The sequence below is a fragment of the Drosophila mauritiana genome, chromosome 3L, assembly GCF_004382145.1.
Source record: "Drosophila mauritiana strain mau12 chromosome 3L, ASM438214v1, whole genome shotgun sequence".
Classification (NCBI taxonomy): domain Eukaryota; kingdom Metazoa; phylum Arthropoda; class Insecta; order Diptera; family Drosophilidae; genus Drosophila; species Drosophila mauritiana.
The window spans coordinates 1443059-1462439 of NC_046669.1; the positions used below are offsets into that span (position 1 = coordinate 1443059).

General features: G+C 48.8%; 4 protein-coding genes across 15 annotated transcripts; 1 reads left to right on the forward strand and 3 right to left on the reverse strand.

The window, feature by feature from the left end:
• Positions 1–175: 175 nt before the first annotated feature.
• Positions 176–5927, forward strand: LOC117140017 (puromycin-sensitive aminopeptidase). 3 transcript variants are annotated; one of them, XM_033302745.1, is made up of 7 exons: positions 176–272; positions 504–569; positions 695–1314; positions 2494–3310; positions 3684–5008; positions 5068–5190; positions 5253–5927. In XM_033302745.1, the coding sequence occupies exons 1-7, from the start codon at positions 209–211 to the stop codon at positions 5463–5465; spliced, it is 3228 nt and encodes a 1075-aa protein (XP_033158636.1). In that variant the 5' UTR covers positions 176–208; the 3' UTR covers positions 5466–5927. The 3 variants fall into 3 exon arrangements, with proteins under 3 accessions (XP_033158636.1, XP_033158637.1, XP_033158639.1); XM_033302748.1 differs by having other exon boundaries at positions 177–272; positions 908–1314; XM_033302746.1 differs by lacking the exon at positions 504–569.
• Positions 5928–5951: 24 nt separating this feature from the next.
• Positions 5952–16564, reverse strand: LOC117140015 (GATOR complex protein Iml1). Of its 10 annotated transcripts, none has more exons than XM_033302736.1 (22): positions 16395–16564; positions 16032–16339; positions 15483–15971; positions 14825–15429; positions 14593–14764; positions 14128–14536; positions 13939–14070; positions 11658–11780; positions 10212–10614; positions 9981–10155; positions 9732–9923; positions 9182–9253; positions 8860–8924; positions 7821–7928; positions 7555–7761; positions 7403–7500; positions 7177–7344; positions 6961–7121; positions 6730–6892; positions 6562–6674; positions 6449–6504; positions 5952–6391 (listed from the first exon to the last, which is right to left on the reverse strand). In XM_033302736.1, exons 1-22 carry the CDS (start codon positions 16444–16446, stop codon positions 6049–6051), a joined length of 4614 nt encoding a protein of 1537 aa, XP_033158627.1. In that variant the 5' UTR covers positions 16447–16564; the 3' UTR covers positions 5952–6048. The 10 variants fall into 10 exon arrangements, 9 of the variants coding, with proteins under 9 accessions (XP_033158627.1, XP_033158626.1, XP_033158631.1 ...); XM_033302735.1 differs by having other exon boundaries at positions 10212–10626; XM_033302740.1 differs by lacking the exon at positions 11658–11780.
• Positions 11779–13930, reverse strand: LOC117140019. The gene has a single exon (XM_033302750.1). The coding sequence runs from the start codon at positions 13805–13807 to the stop codon at positions 11987–11989; it is 1821 nt and encodes a 606-aa protein (XP_033158641.1). The 5' UTR covers positions 13808–13930; the 3' UTR covers positions 11779–11986.
• An 813-nt stretch (positions 16565–17377) lies between the features above and the next one.
• LOC117140908 (protein phosphatase PTC7 homolog) lies at positions 17378–19198 on the reverse strand. Its single transcript, XM_033304080.1, has one exon. It carries the CDS (start codon positions 18931–18933, stop codon positions 17968–17970), a length of 966 nt encoding a protein of 321 aa, XP_033159971.1. The 5' UTR covers positions 18934–19198; the 3' UTR covers positions 17378–17967.
• Between the last annotated feature and the right edge of the window lie 183 nt (positions 19199–19381).

Consider the following 19381-nt stretch of genomic DNA (forward strand, 5'->3'; position numbering starts at 1 on the left):
GCATATTTTGTGTTTTAAATCCACTACAGCAAGCCAAAATTCAGACTTTCGAGATAAGGAATAACAGAAATATTTTCAAACTAAAAGTAACGGCTGGCAGCTAGTCGCCAGTGCTGGTAAGTGTGCCACATTTTACACACTGCCTGTTGTAGAGTTGCGCTGCTGCTATTGTTTTTATTTTCATTTGCAACTTTTTCGGGCCAAAGTCATGTACAAAAATGCACTGAAAGGCGGTATTCGCACGGCCAAGCAGGCTTGGAAGTTAAAAAACGGTGATTACACAATGTTTTAAGTCAGTGCAGTTTGGTATTTAGCGGGGTGTGTGGGCGGCGGAACAGCTGATCGGCAGTCGAGCGGCCCACTTCCAGTCGTTCCACTTTCCAAGTGGGCCACTCGAAGCGTGTTGTTCGCTGCCGCCGCATATTGTTCGTTTTTTCTTCGCTAAATTAAGTCCGGAGTACGCCTGGAAACGGTAATTAATAAGCTAGTAATTGTACTTGCAGAACTGGGCAAACTCAACTTGGACTTGGCCAAGGCAAACTCCGATTTTGAGCAGCATTTGTGCGAAGGTTTGCCAACGCTTGCCCCATACTCTTTACCCCGCCCCGCAAACTCGATAGCTAATCAAATAACAACGCTTATCAGTGCAATTCACGCTTGTCTCCCAGTGCTAACCAGCTTTTCCCACTTCCAGCTGCCAGATATACTCAGAGTTTCCACTTCCTCGCCAGAAACACCCCGAGAACACCTTTGTTGCTACTAAAAACGACAGGCGATAACAACAGCTCCCCCCGAATCGTTGCTAACTATTATCGGACAGCTCCAGTTAACCCCCCGAAGCAGCCGAATCCGAACCCCAGCGGAGCGGCAGATAAGACCACCTCAGTAAAGCATCTTTTTCGAGCAGAAAGCGGCCACCTCAACGCGCTAATCTCGTCGAAGCAATTTGTGAAGGTGCAAAAGCAGTTCTACAGGGACTTCTCTTCCGTTTCGCTTGGAGCTCCTCTGAAGAGCAGTGACGCTCCTTTGCTGGGAGATTTGTGCAGTCAGTATCGCGCCATCCTCGCCCACACATCAGCGGACGTGATTCCAGGCCAGGATCGCCATCATCCAGGTTGCAACTATCAGCAGATCAGGCGGGCACACACACAGTTACTGAGCGAGGAGCAGCAGCTGGAGCAGGAGCGCAAGATGGCCCAGAAGGCAAAGTTCGAGAGGCTGCCCACCAATGTGGTGCCAAGGCACTACGAGCTCCTCCTGCAGCCCAATCTCAAGGAGTTCACCTTTACGGGCAAGACTGTGGTGCAAGTCAATGTGAGTACAGAGGTATTGGGGTTCATCGAGTAAGCGGTTTCAGTTAGGGAGTTGCGACTGTATCCTCCGTCTCTTTCCATTTCTCTCCGCTCCAGCCACTTTCACTTTTCCCGCATTGTTATTTTCTGCGCCTCATTGTGCGAACTTTTTCCCCTGACGTGGACAAAAAATATTTCGGATCGGATCGGGCATTCTCCTTGTTAACATTTCTCTTTACGCTGCAATTTGCATGCAAGCAAACGCTCAGACTGCTGGGCAGATAGATATAGAGATATAGATATGGATATGAGTACACCCACTAGGAAGTGCGATTTCTTTGTCGGCAGAAGGAATGACTGGCGAATTGGACATGGCAGTCGTGGGTACCGCGCAAAATTTATTCGAGACAATCTCTTTTTGCGAACGCCGCTCATAACGGTGGATTTTGTTTACGTTTCGTTTGCGTCAGCAGCGGAAATGATAATCCACTCATAAGTCGCACTTTTAATACCCTAAAACCAAGATTAACCTAACCGAGATCAGCCTAAAATGCTACTACTCACTAAATACCAAAATGGGAGGGTATCTTGAATGCTTTCAACTAAATATATAAACAAACTTACAGAAATAACATGAATTTCTATGATATAGGAACATAAAATATTATGAAATACAATAGGATAATTCATAATTAAAAGGGTATATAAAACTTGCTATTGCCTGAGCTTCTATCTAAATATAAGCATAGTTAACATTTTAATTATGTTTTTAAGATACATATCAATGAAGTGCAAAATTATTCATCGCTTATAAAAGCCTTTACTCGTTATTCATATAAATCAACAAAAATATGTCCAAGCTGCGAGCTAATGCAAATTGGTAATATTTTTCGAGCTTCAATATTCCGATAAGGTTGGGTGAAAGAATTACGATACCATCAGTTAGTTCATAAACTAGAGATTCAATCGTTTGGATCCTCCCTTGGTCAGTGTATAATTTTCGCCAAAAACTCGTTTTGACCGCTTTGATCGCTTGGCTTAAGCCGGAAACCTACAACAAAGCCCAGAAAGCCGCATTTCTACGACCTTGAAGTAACTGTTTGTGGATTCTGGCCATTCTTGTCGGCTAACTGTTTCTGCTGACTGGTTTTGGGCTTAAAGTTTCGGGTTGCTCACCTAACGGTTACCGATTGTCTTACAGGTCAAGGAGCCCACTACCCAGATAACCCTAAATGCCCTGGACATTGTTCTCGATTCGGTGGAGCTCCACTTTGAGTGCAGCAAACTGAAGCCGGAGAAGATAGTGTACTCCGCAGAAAATGAGACGGCCACGCTGGAGTTTGCCCAAGAGATTCCGGCGGAGACTCAAGGCGTACTGCATATGTCCTTCACGGGCGAGTTGAACGACAAGATGAAGGGCTTCTACAGGAGCAAGTACTTCGGGCCGAACGGCGAAGAGCGCTTTGCGGGCGTCACCCAGTTCGAGGCCACCGATGCCCGACGCTGCTTCCCCTGCTGGGACGAGCCCGCCATCAAAGCCACCTTCGACATCACACTGGTGGTGCCCAAGGACCGGGTGGCTCTGTCCAACATGCCGGTCATCAAGGAGGATTCCCTTCCCGACGGTCTGCGACGAGTGCGTTTCGACCGCACGCCCATCATGTCCACCTACCTGGTGGCCGTCGTAGTGGGCGAGTACGACTATGTCGAGGGCAAGTCCGACGATGGCGTCCTCGTCAGGGTTTTCACACCCGTTGGCAAACGCGAGCAGGGCACCTTCGCCCTGGAGGTGGCCACCAAGGTGCTGCCGTACTACAAGGACTACTTCAACATCGCCTATCCGTTGCCCAAGATGGACCTCATCGCCATCTCCGACTTCTCTGCCGGCGCCATGGAGAACTGGGGTCTGGTCACCTACCGCGAGACCTTCGTGCTTGTGGACCCGAAGAACACCTCGTTGATGCGCAAGCAGTCGATTGCGCTGACAGTGGGTCACGAGATTGCCCATCAGTGGTTCGGTGAGTACTACTTCCCATATCCGGTAACAACGAAATGGAGGTTTGCCTTCATCGACCAGCGGGATTGCCCTAAAATGCACCAGCAGTCTTTACAAAGACTTTAAGAGGATTTCTGTGATTCACTGATGTATTCAGTTCAGCTCGTCTGACGCAGAAGCACCTGAAACTCAATTTGGTATGCAGATGACTTAGGAATCGATTATCCAATAGGGTTTAGTGTCAATGTCTTGAATCTGATGTTTAAAATGGATGAGTTCTGAGTGACATTTATATAATGCTTGAGGGTAATCCCTTGGCGGATTCTGTTTACAATCATGAGAACTAAATCATTCAGAACTAAAGTTATCTTACTAATCAATCCATTTAACTTTAGGCAATCTGGTAACAATGGAGTGGTGGACCCATCTTTGGTTGAACGAGGGCTATGCCTCTTTCGTGGAGTTCCTCTGCGTACACCACCTGTTCCCGGAGTACGACATCTGGACGCAGTTCGTCACAGACATGTACACGCGAGCCCTGGAGCTGGACTCTCTGAAAAACTCGCATCCCATCGAGGTGCCCGTGGGCCATCCGTCCGAAATCGACGAGATCTTCGATGAGATCAGCTACAACAAGGGTGCCTCGGTGATTCGCATGCTGCACGACTACATCGGCGAGGATACCTTCAGAAAGGGCATGAATCTGTATCTAACTCGTCATCAGTACGGAAACACCTGCACCGAGGACCTGTGGGCTGCTCTGCAAGAAGCCAGCTCGAAGAACGTGAGCGACGTGATGACCTCGTGGACACAGCACAAGGGCTTCCCAGTTGTTAGCGTCGAGTCAGAACAAACAAGCAAGAATCAACGCCTCCTGCGCCTTAAGCAGTGCAAGTTTACGGCTGATGGCTCGCAGGCGGACGAGAACTGCCTCTGGGTGGTGCCCATTTCGGTGTCTACCTCAAAGAATCCCACAGGGATCGCCAAGACCTTCCTGCTGGACAAGTCCTCAATGGAGGTGACCCTCGACAACGTCGATGAGGACGATTGGATCAAGATCAATCCGGGAACAGTGGGCTACTATCGCACCCGCTATTCGCAAGAAATGCTAGAACAGCTGATGCCCGCGGTAGAGAAGATGGAGTTGCCGCCTCTAGATCGCCTGGGATTGATCGATGACATGTTTGCCATGGTACAGGCGGGTCACGCAAGTACTGCCGATGTTCTGGCTCTGGTAGATTCGTACAGAAACGAGACGAACTACACGGTGTGGACTGCTATCACCAACTCGCTTACCAATCTGCACATTCTTATCTCGCACACCGATCTTATGGAGGACTTCCATCGCTTCGGACGGAATCTGTACGAGCCGGTGGCCTATCGCCTTGGCTGGGAGCCACGCGATGGGGAGAATCACCTGGACACTTTGCTCAGGAGCCTGGTGCTCACACGACTGGTCTCCTTCCGCAGCAGCGATACCATCGAAGAGGCAAAAATCCGCTTCCGCAGACACGTGAACGGCACAGAACTGCTACCGGCGGATCTGCGCACCACTTGCTACAAGGCCGTACTGCAAGATGGCGACGAAAAGATCTTCGATGAGATGCTTGATCTGTACAGGGCCACCGATTTGCACGAGGAGCAGGATCGCATCTCACGAGCTCTCGGTTGTTGCGGGGATTTAAAGCTGTTGCGTCGTGTCATCGACTTTGCCATGTCGGTAGGTACTCCTTACTCCTCAGAATTGATTCCATTGATTTAAACGATTTATCTTTTTAGAGTGAAGTGAGGGCTCAGGACTCTGTGTTTGTAATTGTCGCCGTGGCCATCAACCCCAAGGGACGTGACATGGCTTGGGAGTTCTTTAAGGAGAACAACAAACAGCTGCTGGAACGCTACCAGGTGAGTGAAACAATTTATTTTTGTATAGGTTGATATATACATATATATATTTGTGGTTTCAGGGTGGCTTTCTACTTTCCCGTCTCATTAAGTATCTTATCGAGAACTTCGCGTCTGAGGAGCGCGCCAAGGAAGTGGAAGAGTTCTTGCAGGCCAATCAAATCCCCGGCTGCGAGCGCACTGTATCCCAGGCGGTGGAGACCATCCGCCTCAACGCGGCCTGGCTGCAGCGTGACCGCGACCAGTTGGCGACATTCCTCAGGGATGACCAATAAACGTTATTGCGCTCGCCAGCATACCAAAGCATTTAACAACAATCACCAGGAGTGTAACCACAGCAACAGCAACGCCAACGCAGCACCATCATCAGCACCAGTAACCCGTAACCAGGTCATCGTAAGCTACAGCTAATATATCCATAACACCACACGACCAAAGCCGTCACAAATGAAGAAAACAAAAGGCAACGTACTCCTAAAGATGAGAGCCAAATAGGTTAGCTTTAGTCAAGGATCCACCTACAGCCACTGCTCCAACCGGGCGTGCTTACATATATTGATTGACTACTCGCCCCAGCACATGGGACTTGGACTCTCACGCAGACCCCTAGCAGCATTTAAGACCCCTAAGCTTATCGAATGTGTATTTCCATTCAACATTTCTGTCCCCTGAAAATTATGTACGTGTTGAGTTTATTACAATAAATAAATGCAATTCCTAGTAAGAGTCAAAACCAATTGAAAGTGAAATTTAAAGCAATCTTTTAGTTTTACAGTTTTTATTCGATTCAATTTATATAAAGTTTATAGACTATGTACAATTCAGAAGGCGAAGAACTTGTGCTATCCTCGATAGGTTCTACTTCATCTTATTCTCCTCGGTGTTATTATTGTTAAACTCGAATTTCTGGGCCCTGCGCTTCAACTCCTGGGATTGGGTCCAAAAAGTGGACAGGCGCTGATCGCTGTTCGAGCAAAACTCGCGGAAATCCTTGAGCATCTTCAGCTGGAAGAGCTCCCCGTCCGCGGAGTTGTTTATCGTCTGGGCCTTCCACTTCTTGTTCGGAATCATGTGGTTCCACGCCCACAAGAAACCCACTTTCTTGGGCACGTTCGTGTTGTTGGTGTGCCCATAAACGCAGCGCGTGACATTTGCCTCCTTCAGGATGGGCGATTCCACCTGGTAGTTGTTTGTAGCGCAGCTGGAAGAGAGGCGCGATTAGAAGGTATCAAGCAGCACGAGACTTCACACATCTTACCGGATCAAGGCAAACATGTTGCCCGTGCAGTGCACATACTGGTACTCCTTGGGCAGCTGCAAAAGTAAAATTGTAATGAGAAATGCCCAACGGTAACTGGTTAGCTCACTCACATCCTTGCCAACGCTGTACTTCTTTTCCAAAACGCAGGGCAAGAAGCCAAACTTGCCCAGTATGGCTTCCTGGAAGAACAGCATTCTGTCTGATCTGCTCTCCTCGGGGAACTCTGCAATCATAGTTCAAGTTTAAACACTGTTTAAAACACAAATATCTTAAAGTACCATCGAAGAGGGCAGCGCCATTGGGCAGGAATGTTGTGCAAAGCGGAATGAAAATGGGTCCTCTCAGAGGATCCGACTTCTTTGTGAACGGCTCTGCCATAGGATCCGCTGGCACTGATACCAGGAAATTGAACTGATTCGCCTTGCGCATCCAGCCGCCAATCTGAGTAAATCCAGGATAATATACGATAAGGAGTCAGGAAAGTAAACTATACGACGCTTTAAACCAACCAAGTCAGCCACTATGGGACCCGATGAGGTGACCCACTCAACCACGATCTCAAAGGCGAATCTCGGCTGCAGCACTGTGTGATGCTTCACATGGCCCCACTCCATGCGATCGCTCTTCTGGTTCACATCGATCTCCAAATGCGACTGTCGATACACGCGCTCTAGAAATAGAGAATTATTAGGCTACTTCTTCATCAAAATACAACTAGTACGAACTGTTACTGCTGGTTTCTGTCCAGGATTGCGGAGCAGGTGAGTCCCTGAGGAAATTGGGCACCGGAGTGGTCACCGGCTCATCGTGCCAGAGAAAACTACATCCCTGAAACTCAATCTCCAGCCACTCGTTCACAAAGGCACTGTAGTCATCCAAAGGTGGGGCGTAATCTAAATGATTGCGTATTGTTTTAATTGTTGAACAAAAATAGGGATTGAGAAAAACAACCTTTGGCGTTTTTATCCTGCTGCACCACGTAGTAGAAGACAAAGCCAGGCACCACGGGCTTCTTCCAATCCCCCGAAGCATGGCAGATCATGCGTTCCCTACAGGAAACAGAATTGAATACAATTACACTTTGCTAAATTCGAAAAACCCACTTGCGCATGGCCTCCAGTAGATCCAGCGGATGTCGTCCGTTGTTTAGGCGGGTTTTCAGCCACATTAGTGCGTCGTAGGCCACAAAGGTGCAGGAGGGGAGCGACTGCGTCTGCGAGAAGAAGCCCACTCCGTTCACCGGGTGCTTCATGGCCTCAAAGATTTCGGGCAGCGTAGCATTCGGGCTGAACTTTATGTCGACCGGGAAACTGCAAGGCATAAATATGTTGATGAGCTTGAGGGGAACCACTTTAACTGGAATACTTACCCATCGTCCTGATCATCTCTGGCGGCGACTCCTGCAGCTGCCGCTGCATCGGTGGCGGGGAATATCCGTGGAATCCGACCGTTCTCCAGTTTGGGGCGCACATTGATGCTGTCATGTGGAGTAGCAAAATGAAAAGGATTAGACGAATCATTCACGTAGTTCAACACATCAGCTCCTTATCCATGTTGGGTCTTGTGTGTTGTATCTGGGTTGGGGATACAGGAATCAGCAGGCCAATTGTGTGTGTTGGTTAGGGATTTCGGGTATGAGATTGTGAGGGGATTAGTCGAGTCGTGATAAATAAACGGAGCCAGGACGGATGGTATCCGGTAGCCTGGCCCTCTGGGTGGCACAAACCTTTGCTGCGGTGAGTTTAATTGGTTATGATGCTTTTCAGTGATTCTAGGTGTGTCATGCTGCTGAAAGCCAAATACCAAATTAAATTATATAAAAAGTACGTAACAAAACCAAAGGAAATGAAACAGTCAGCCAACAAAATCTGAAACACGGGATGCACAAATCAACAGGACTACGAGTACAATACAAAAAGGGTAGCTAAACAACAAGCCAGCAACGATATATACACTTAGCCTAGGCCCAGTATCCTGGGAGTCCTGGGAGCAAGCCAGCTATGACCAGCAGCCAACCAAATCCCCAGCGAATCGTGCAGTTTAACCCAGGGACCGCAATTAACAATATCTACATAGGCCATTTAGTTACCAATCGAGTGGTACTTGTACTACCAATGACTGCCTTTCGAAGTAGAACTGCATATCAAAGGATGCTCTAGGCTGAAGATTTCGCAGATAGAATCCTTTGCTGTGCAGCTTCACTTCGAAAGAGTAAAATACTTGAAATTGAAGGTATAGCTCGCTTAAATGAAATCAATAAGTATACAAAACTAAGCTAAACAATCATTACGGTCCCCGATTTATGCAATGCAAGTACAGTGTTTGGATGTGAGGTTTGTGGGCGTGTGTGTTTGTGTACGAGATAGATAAGGGGCCTTAGATCTATTTGTTGGAGTCGATATAAAAACCTGGGTCGCTTCTCCGGCAGTCGATTGCTGCCGACTCGCTCCCGGAACGGAGAGTTCGTGAGTCCCTGAGGAGATGGGTTCGTTTTCGGATTCGAAGCGGATTGGGGCAGGTCGAAAGTGGGTGGCGGGCAGACAGAGACGTTTGAAAGAGAGACAAAAGCATTAGATAAAACCTTCCATCGGCAGTTCTCTCGCAATAATCAAAACTAATCAACTCGAACGTGCGCATTTGAAAGTAATAAAGTTTTGAAATTAGGCAAATGTGCGCAGTTTGGATGAAACAAAACGTTAATTTTTTCTTGAGATAAGTTAAGTAGATAACCTGGTTAGGCTGAGGCCTGGATATAATGCTGGTGCTGTGTCTCCGCTTGGTTATGTGGGCGATGGGGCTGTCCTGCAAGAGTGAGGCGAGATACTCGATACATCAGGGAAAAGGCAACGGGCACTAAAAGCGGGCTTCATGATGCAAGGTTAGTTCAAGGTACAACAATAGTGGTTATGCGTCGTCTTCCTAAATGCTTGCCTAATCTATAAGCAAGACTAAAGGTCATCCAGTTCCTTTTACTGCACGTGTACAAATATTTATAACTCAATCGTATGTACAGAAACTTTCACAAGCGGTTCAATTTAACAAACTAATCTTGATCATGAAACATTTCTTGTTACTTAATAGTCATTATCTTTAACGTCTTTCTAGAGATCCCCCTCTATAATATCTGAAATGGTTAGTTTCCTAATCCATCCACTAGTAATCCGCTTTCAAGACAGCTGTCGGGACAATTAGTCAATTAGGAGTCAGAACGCAATTACAGAATTAACGCAACGGATCACGAATGCACAAAAGCCAAGCCAAGGAACCGATTCTATCTTACTCTCGCCTTGCGCGCATATTGCCGCTTCAGCTTGCTGACCGCCTCGATCAGTCGAACGAAGTCCTCGACCTGCTCCCGCGTGTTATCCGCAGTCACGTCGGGGAATATGTCGCATCGCTGGCAACTGGCGATCTTGCTCAAAATGTTCTCCCTGGGCAGCAGGTACATGCGATAGCGCCAGTACTTCAAGCTCTGCGATAGAAACATTGCGTTAAGATTGGCAAGTAAAAGATGTGCGCCAGGAAATACCTCCATGAGTGGGTAATCCACATCGCCACGCGTGCAGATGTACAGATCCATGTGGTTCCAGTTGAAGTTCTCCAGCTTCTCGGTGGTGAAGTTCACGCCGGAGATTTCGTAGGTTTCGTGCTGTGGGGCATGGAAACGGTAGCGGTAGTCCACATTTATCGGAGGATACGGGTGTCTAGAACAGGGAACTTTTGGTATGGAATTCAAAGTAGCAAGCCGGCTCCAACTCACCTGGGCCTATAACCAGTGACCGTGATTACCGAGCCGCTCAACGAGATCTTGTGAAAGATGCGGCCAATGGAGAGCAGATACTCCTTGTTGGTCTCACGCGAAAGTTTCACCGGCTGCACTGCAGATCCCGAAGAGCAACCGCCCGCAGTCGGAGGCTTCTCGTCGACCACGATTAGTTGGAAGCCCTGAGCCAAGCGCTGCGACACGATCTCCTTGCACACCTCCTCCGTGGACAGGGGTTTCCGGTAAACAGCTCTGCTCTGGGCGTAATCGTGATTCACATCGTCGGGCAGCAGAGTGTAATCCGATATCACATAGTCGTTATTCAGCGAACGCTTGTCCGGGAAGTAGTCCGTGGTGATGGGCAGACAGGCGGGGATCGTAAGCGACTTCCAATCGACGCCTGCAAACGGATCCACCAGCGATTAGCAGGACTCTCACGAGGAATGGAAGGAATCAGAGCAGAGAGGAAGCCAACGCCGGTACAGGTGTGTAAATCAAAATCGCTCAAGCTAGAAGGTCTACGGAAATCATAACCAAAGAGGAGGAAGGACTCCAGTCCGGGACGAGAGCTGTCACCAACGGATGGGTTAGCGTGTGGAAGGTGTGCGTACGAAATACAGTGGGCAGTGGGGGCAGGTGGGCGTGGCAAGCATGCTAACGCTACAAAACTACACAACGGCGACATGCTGTATATGCTCTAGTGGTCACCATGCTCCCATCTCCGTGCGGATTACCAAATAGCGGGTTCCAACCACCTCCCGATGGGTGTGTCCGTGCGTTTGGGTTTGTTTTGGGTTTCTGGGTTGTGCAGTTTTGGGTGAACTACTACCAACTACGGATTAAGCTATAGTTAAAGTGGATGGGTAACTACATGCGAGGTTTTCGGGTGCGGTGGCCAGGCTTAGGGTTTTAAGCGGGTGAGTGCAAAGCGAGGTAATCTACAGACTTGGGTAGAGAGTCACCCACGGGCAAGTATGATGCTATCGAACACCTGTCATGAGGTTTTTATCCCTAAAGTGATATCAAGATATCATTAATGACTAACGCTATACAAAGATATGCGATTTAAGGTAATTTAAGGTCAAATTTTAGAATTCCTAGCGCTTTTTGTTGTAATACTTCCTGACATTTAAGTTTTTAATATACTGTTGCTCATAAGGAAATAAATATATCTATAGTCAATCTATTATGATATTAGGTGAACTCAGGAACAAGTACTTTCTTTTCTAGTCAAAGCAGCAACTGAACCATGTTTCTACATAAGCTTTCTAGACTATAACTACTATACAGCCAAATTACAGATCCAAGGATCTCGAGCAACGAAGTGTTTCATCTAGTGGTGTCTTGTGTGTGGTTGCAGTTGTGTTTATGTGTGCGTGTGTTTGGATGCATCGCTAATGCTTTGTACAGAGTTCAAAGGTGGTGAATTTGTTTTGTCCAAACCTATGATGATCTTTCCTCTTCCGCCGCCCGCCTCCGCATCGGGGGGCGGGTCTAGAGCCCTTAGTGCCTCCAGGCTGCCCAGATGATGATGCTCGCCCTCGACGATCGGCCTCAGATGCTTGACTAAACGATCGGTGGATGGGATTCGATGGAATACGTATGTGATGGGTTGCAAATTTCGATTCGTTGGTTAGATCCGATTGGATTTCATTCGTGGCGTTGTGTGGGTGGAGGGGAATAAGGTGAATCATACGTTAGATTAGATTAGACTTAGTATTCGTTTTTATTTCGAGAGGGGTTTCTGGTTAGGATGGGCTACTTCGAATGCATTAATCCCCGGGGTTGCGGTTAATGGACGGTGGCTTTTGTCTGCACCCGAAGCTGTGGCGGATCTCCACCAGGAAGGCGATCCCGCTGCCCAACAGTCCGCACAGAAACAGACTGAAGGCGGGCACCAGCAGATTGAGCGCCAGTGGGCGGAGCCGCAGTTTCTCCTCCAACTCCGCCAGTGTGGAGAAGTCCTTGAGATATCCCATGCGATGGGCCTTTCGATAGCTCGTTTCCAGCCAAAGATCATCCAGCCCGGCTTGCTGCACATGCAGCAGGAATCGATGGAGGGCATCCTTGAGATGTGAGTCTACCCTGAGCTGGTACTGATAGGGAAAGGAGCCGTGGCATATCTTTGAGAAATAGAAGCGCTTCTTTCTCAGAAAGCGCTGCTGGAAATCGAAGAAACGCCAACGAATGGTACTGATGGGGTAAATGTAGTTCGGATCCATGGAGATTCTCTTCATGCTGAAGTTGTGGGCATCCGTGATGCTGAACTTTGTGCTAAACTGCATCGCATGACCCAGGGAATCCACGATGGCATACACATCCGTGGGCAGCACCAGAATGCGATACGGCAGCAGGAACATCTCCTCCAAGCTGTTGGCTGGTCTTCGGATAAGAGTCACGGTCAGAGAAGAAGTAAGTTTGGTGCTGTACATTTGCACAAGGATGAAAATTCCGAAGAGGATCAGAAAGGTACTGAGACCCCTGCCCGGCTTGCGGTGGCCATATTTGACTGGACCAGCACCAGGCACTCCTAGTAAGGCCCAGAAAGGTCCGTCTGGCATCAGGCGGCGCACATACACGAAGTGCACCACGAGCAGGACAAACAGCAAGCACAGCCACATGGGTAAACTGAATGGCAAGAATACATAGAGGCTCCTCGAAATTTCATTGTCCAATGGGATCATGAAGCAGCGCGGTGCCACCTGCGTGGGATATGAGTAGTCCACATTGGTGTTTGATTGCAGTGTGTCGTACAAGTGCGGACTTAGCTCCGCCTTGCCCTCCACAATCAGATCCGTGAGAGCAGCCATATTCAGCAATGTAGAGCCATTTACTTCAAATCTAAACAAATCCATGGTCACGTTCAGGTGCATCATCAGTTGGTTGATCAAGATCCCGCCCAATCCTGCCAGTTCCCAGGCCTTCGTCCTGCGATTCTTGTACCAAAATGTATTGGGCACATCCTGCTGAACGGGCAATCGCATCCTGTAGCCTCTGAAATTTCTTCGGTTTGCAGGCGGAAAAACGTGATGCGGGTCATAGGAGGATAATCTTCGCATGCGTATCACCCTAACAGTGGGATATGGATCCATTTGGTAGAAGTTTCTGGCGGCCACCACTACCAAAGCGCTCCGGAACTGCAGTTTCCACAGGAGCTCAAAGAAGTATTTCATGTCCTTTTGCGACTCCTGCTTTCTGAGCATGAACATAGTCCTTGTGTAACGCCTTCCTCTGGCTCTTTCGGCCTGCAAGTAAATCACCGCGTCCTTGGAATCCCTGGCGAATACCAAATAAATGGTCTCCTCATCCTGCAGGCTGTTGAAGCGCACGCGCGAGCAATCCTTGTCCGTGGCCGTCATCTGCGGCAGCAAGTAGAAGTGATTGCTGCTGTTGCACATCAGCTCGCGATGCAGGTCGTCCAAATAGCTGGGATCAACAGATCCCACGCTGTTCACTATGGTAATGGCATGCAAGCGATGCACGCGGCCGATCCTGTCCAGAAACAGAGCCAGTTCAAAGGCACGGTCAAAGTTTTCGGTGGCCACGATTTGGTGGCGCGACATGAGCAGCGCGAACAAAAACTGGAGATACATTTTCGCGCGTGAACCAGGCCAAACTGACTGGGATTTGCATGTACGCCGAGTACTTGAAGTGCATCTCGAACTATTCGCCCCGCGATACGATCTCTAAAACAATAACCGAAAACTGTTTGCCTAACACTTACCCGTGGTAATTGCTGGTGTCCACTCTTGCTCCCCGGTGGCTCCCCAGAGGTAAGACTTCGCCTGGGTGGCCGTCAGGTTGGGCACATTGGCGGGCAAGGGGTTCATCGGCGAGTTTTGACGTCGCTTAAAGACTGCGCGTACAAAGCAATACTAGTCAGGGAATTTTAACTTTAGTTACTGCTACTCACAATCAATGTGCTCATCACCCATCACAAAGCTCTGCGAGGAGGCTGACTTGCTGAGCAGCGAATGGCTGGACACTCGGTCGTACTGCTCTCCATTTCCGCACCCGTAATCCTCCTGGTCGTTGTTGTTGTTGCTCTGGATCTGCTGCAATGGTCTCTGCTGACCCGCCTGCGTGGGTTTTGCGGGCACCGCTTGATAATGATGCTGCTGTATGAGTACACCGGTTGGGCCCTTCGGGAATATGTGCGTCCAGCGGCGGCGATTGGAGGTCAGCTTTATTGTAACTTGCGAGGGATCAAAGGGATTGATCAGGGCGCGACCCGGACGCACTATGGGCGCAATGCTAACGATCGTCCTGCGGGAGTTCTTCTCCGAGGCCAGTGACTCGGAGAGGTTGGTTGTATCCGGTTGCTAAAGTCACATACAAACAGTTCAAAAGTCAGGGGCAGTGTTAAAATTTCCCTTACCAAGGCAGCCAGCATTGCTGAGGTGCCGTGATGAATGTCGGGATCGGACATCTTGCGCCGCATGGCCGGAATTTGAGTCGGCGTAAGGTTCTCCCAGTCGTTGTTCCTGTAAGCATAGGTCTCTAAACTGGGCACCGATGTCTTTTTGGCCCGCACTACACGCTGCAGCGAGCTATAAAAATAAAACATCGATCAATAAAGCTAACAAGGTCATTTTGTAGCACAATCCTACCAAGTACTCTGAGCGGGCAGCGGCTGAAAGATCTGTTCATCATACGCATCGTAATCAAAGAGCGAGTTGTGCTTATACTCCGACTGATTGCAGCTCAGGAAGTGACGCTCGTTCTCCTCGCCCTCCCCTTCGCCAACGCCATCGTGGAGCGTCAACTGGGATCCAAACAGAGGCAGCTTGATCCGTGGTATGAAACTGGAGTACGCAATCTTCTTGTTGGTGGAGTAGAAGCTCAAGTTTATCCAGTGGGGCAGAGAGTAGTCATCGGCGGAGGTCAACGTGGTGTCTTTGTTGTGGAATTTGAGAAGCGGAACCGCATGCAGCGGCTGCTCGCCCACACAGACCAGGTCGCTACCAACGCCATTATCGATAATGCGCTGCTTCGTTATATTGGTTAGCTCTCGATCCACGGAAAAGACACCCACTCCTGGGGTTATAACCACGGAGAGCTGTCCGGTGCGGTCGAACGTTCTATCCAAGTAATGCTTTTCGAAAGTGTTCAGCGATATGTTCAGCACCTCCAAAAAGTTACCCTGAGTGGCTGAAGAATTTGTGGCCGGGGGAATCTTCATGTTCTCACGTTCGTGATAGCGCAGCACAGTGGCCTGTAAATGGCACAGTAAGTATAATAGAATATATTAAAACATGGTTAAGTGACCTGGTAGGACGTGAATAGCTTTCGGAGCTGGCCCAGGACAGTACACCAATCATCACAGCGCTCATTCTGGATGGCCACGCGGTAGAAGTCCTCGTAGAAGCGACCCTTGTAGTCCTGCTGCAGGCAGTCGCGCATATGCTCGGGAAACTCGTCCAGGCTCTTGGCTGCGTAGAAGGTGCGAGAGAACAGCACGATGGTCACCTCGTGGTTACAGCTCAATTTACGCCACTTTTGAAAGAGCTCGGTGAGAAACCCGTTGACTGCCTTTTCGAAGTACAGGTCACCGTGGATGTCAAAGTCCCACATCTCGGAGGACATCTGCAGGAAGAGGTACACCATCGAAGTGCTGCTGCGGAAGACAATCTTGGTGTCCTCTGTGATGACGCCGCTGGCCACGCGCTCGCCTTGCGACCACATCTCGTACACCTGGCACCGAATCTGCATGTCGTTGTAGTCGATCTTCTTGTTCACATACACACAGGTGTCCGTCTGGGGGAGAAGTGATACGTTAAAAGTATATCCTGGTCAGAAAAATAATTCATTCCTTACCAGGTAGGTCTTCAGGCGCCACATTTCCGAGCGACCCATGTACTGATCCTTGAAGGTAATCTCTATCGAGTCCAGGGCCACATCCGACGGCTTAACTATGCGCATCACCACATTGGAGTACGGACGCATCTTGAAGGCATTGGCGATGCCCGATTCGATGCTGATCACATCCCGGCCACAGCTGCCATTGAACTCGGTGATTTGGAGCAGCAGGTGAGTGCCGTTCTCCTCGTCGGGGGCGTAAATTTCCACCACATCCCCCACATTGGCGTTGGGATGATCCTTCAGATTCATTACCAAGTCCGCATCTGTGCCGAAATTTTCGTGTAAGGTAATGTTTGCGCAATATCCAGTTTCGCTTACCGTAGGATTTGTTGCAGCCACGCGTATGCGTGTTCAGCTTGTACAGCTTCATGTTGACTTGATGGTTGCAAAACCAACGGACAATTATTTAATCAATTCCAACATTTGCCCATTTGCATGCTAATAAAATAAAAATTCTACTTTTTCGCCTTTTGTTTTGATTCCTTATCTGCAAAGTGACCGCAGCTGTGGAATATTTGGTATTTTTCTGTAAAAATATACCAAATGTAATGTTTACCTTCAATTGTTATTGTAAATTAAATAACGCAGTTTATTTATATTTTTCAAGGTAGCTCAACACTTTTGGAAATGTATATCTTTTATTGAAAAACTAACTTAATCTGCATGCCCTGACTGTTTAAATATTTTTGTATTTATTAAATTAAATAATGATTTCAGTTACGTAAGCTTTTCTGTTATGTTAGTTATTGTGACTCGTATTATTCGTCACAAAATTTGAACTTCCGAACATTTGGGGCAACCGATGCTTTCGTCACCAGACTCCTACCAATTCAGCGGGGATTTGGTGCTATTGACTGACATTTTTTAGGCATCTATGAAGCCTTTTAAATTACCCGCTAGTTTAGCCATACGTTTACATATTTTACAAACTGGCGAAAATCTTTGCTTATTGAAATATAAGTTTCATATCCATATATATTTTGCAGCTTTATGTTTATGTAGTCAGTCTGCGTCACAGAAGCGCAATCGATTTCTTTCAGATAGGAAAGCCGAATACCTTTTATAATTAAAAATTAAAAAAAAATGTAATTTCACCTATACTTCTAGAGGAAAATGATTGTTACATCGCATTAAAAATAGACACCCCCACGCTAATCAGTTTGCCCGCTGCTGAATCTATCAATTTCCATCTTTCTGGCCATGAGTTAATCTAAGCAATTAGAACGTTCTATTTAAGTTTTCCGTACAGCTTTATTGTTTATTTGGTTAATGAATTTATCACGAAGTGACTACAAGTTGCGTTCGTTGCTTTTCATTGAATAATTTTTATTGGGTCGCAAATATCAGTGAGTACATTTCGACAAAAATTGTTTAAAGACAGTTCGTTCGCCCGCGTAAATGGCTAATCCTCCGTCCTCAGTCAGATAGCTGCACTCGACTCGCTCCATTCCGGGTCCACCATCCATCCACCTTCCACCATCCGGACCCCGGACTCGTATTTATGATCCTCGGCGTCGGGGATTGTTTCGCAATCGGTTGTTTGTTTATTGTTTGTGGTGATTAGAACGCCACTGACGACAGAGATCGCCAGATCGGGCAGATAATTCGCATTCTCTACTTATAGCGAGGGTTATGTATACAATCGAGGCGTGGGTCGCTCACCAGGATGCGTCGAAGTCGATTCGTCGGTTCGAAAATGAGTTTGCTCGTATATATGTAACTAACAATGCAAAGGGTCAAAGGGTCGTCGTCCTCGTCAATCACAATCTCAATCTCAACATGCAGCTTAAACGGTAGACAGAACCACGAAACGGGCTCCTAAAGCTAACTAAACACGTACGGACTACAAGTAAACGTTAATCACTAGGGAGGATGGGCTGGAGCACCACTCTCACATCGCCACGGTGGCCAGGACAACGGTGATGTCGTCCGGCTTGCCGCCACGCGCTTGAATGTTATTTCTCCTGGCGCTGAGGGCGAAGGGCGAGAGGAACTCGCTGTTGAGGGACAGGGTGCGCGCCATCAGCGCCAGGCTGTTGGCCGTCATCTGCAGCTTGACGGGATCGCGTTCGCCCTCCACCTCGCTGAGCACCTGCAGCATCAGATCCTCGGGCACGTTGTCGAACACTCCGTCGGTTGCAATGAGAATCACGTCGCCATCCCGCACCGGAAAGCTCATCGTGTCCGCCGACTCGGGGCTGTCGCTGAGGACATTGGGCCCATGTCCCGGCGGCGGCAATGACAGTTGGAAGGGTGTGTTGAAATAGTGCTGCTGCTCCTCGGACTTGTGAACCACCTGGCCTTCGCGCACCACAACGAAGCCGCTGTCGCCGATGTTGGCCGTGTGCACGGTGCTCGTCTCACGGTTGAGGATCAGGACGCAGGCGGTGCTGCTGCCCAGTATGGGCTTCTTCTGCTCCATCAGCTCGCAGTAGCTGTAGGCCAGCAGGTTGACTGGTCGTTGGGGATTGAAGTGGCTGCACTGCACCAACCGCTCGCAGGTGCGCATCAGGAACGATGAAAACTCTCCGGGATCGATGCCATAGCTTCGCCAGCCGCCCACGCCGTCGGCCACGCCCATGACATCGGCACTGGCGGTGGAGGCCTTGAACCATGAGTCCTCGCCGTACTTTCCCGGCTTGTACTTGTGTCGCAGGTTGTCCTTGGCGAAGCCGCACACCACCGACACGAAACGGGGTCGTGGGGCGCCCGAGGATCCTGCTACCGCTCCCGACTTGGTGGCCCCCTTGGCTGCTGCACCACCACCGCCGCCCGTGGCCGTTTCCAGGAGCGTGGAGAAGCTGCTGCGCAGGGCGCGAGAGATCGCACGCGAGGTCCAGCTGAGTGACGAGTGCATCGCCCAGAACTCGTGGTCTCGTGCTCTCAATCAATCAAATCAATCGCATGTGGGGGGGTGTCGGATTTGGATTCGTTTTATTCGTTTGTTGCGACGTCGGAGTGCTCCTCCCTGGCGTTCACTCCTACACGCCACTCCTCCGCACTCGTTTTTTCCGGTGCAAAACTCCTGTCTCGACGGGGCACACAATTTACGTTCCAATTAAATGCGAAATGTTATGTGATGAAGTGATACACTTTTTCTCGTCAGGTCGCGATCCGGTTCAGAACTGGTTCAGCGCTGGCTGCTTGCTGGTTCCCCACCCCAACTCTCCGCTCCTGAACTGGTTCCGAAACCATATACACCCTATTGCACTAGCGGTATTTTCGGAACCAGTACGATTACTTATATACAGAATTTTAAGTCTTAAGACACCTCCAACTGTGTATATATCGAAATAGTTGGTAAA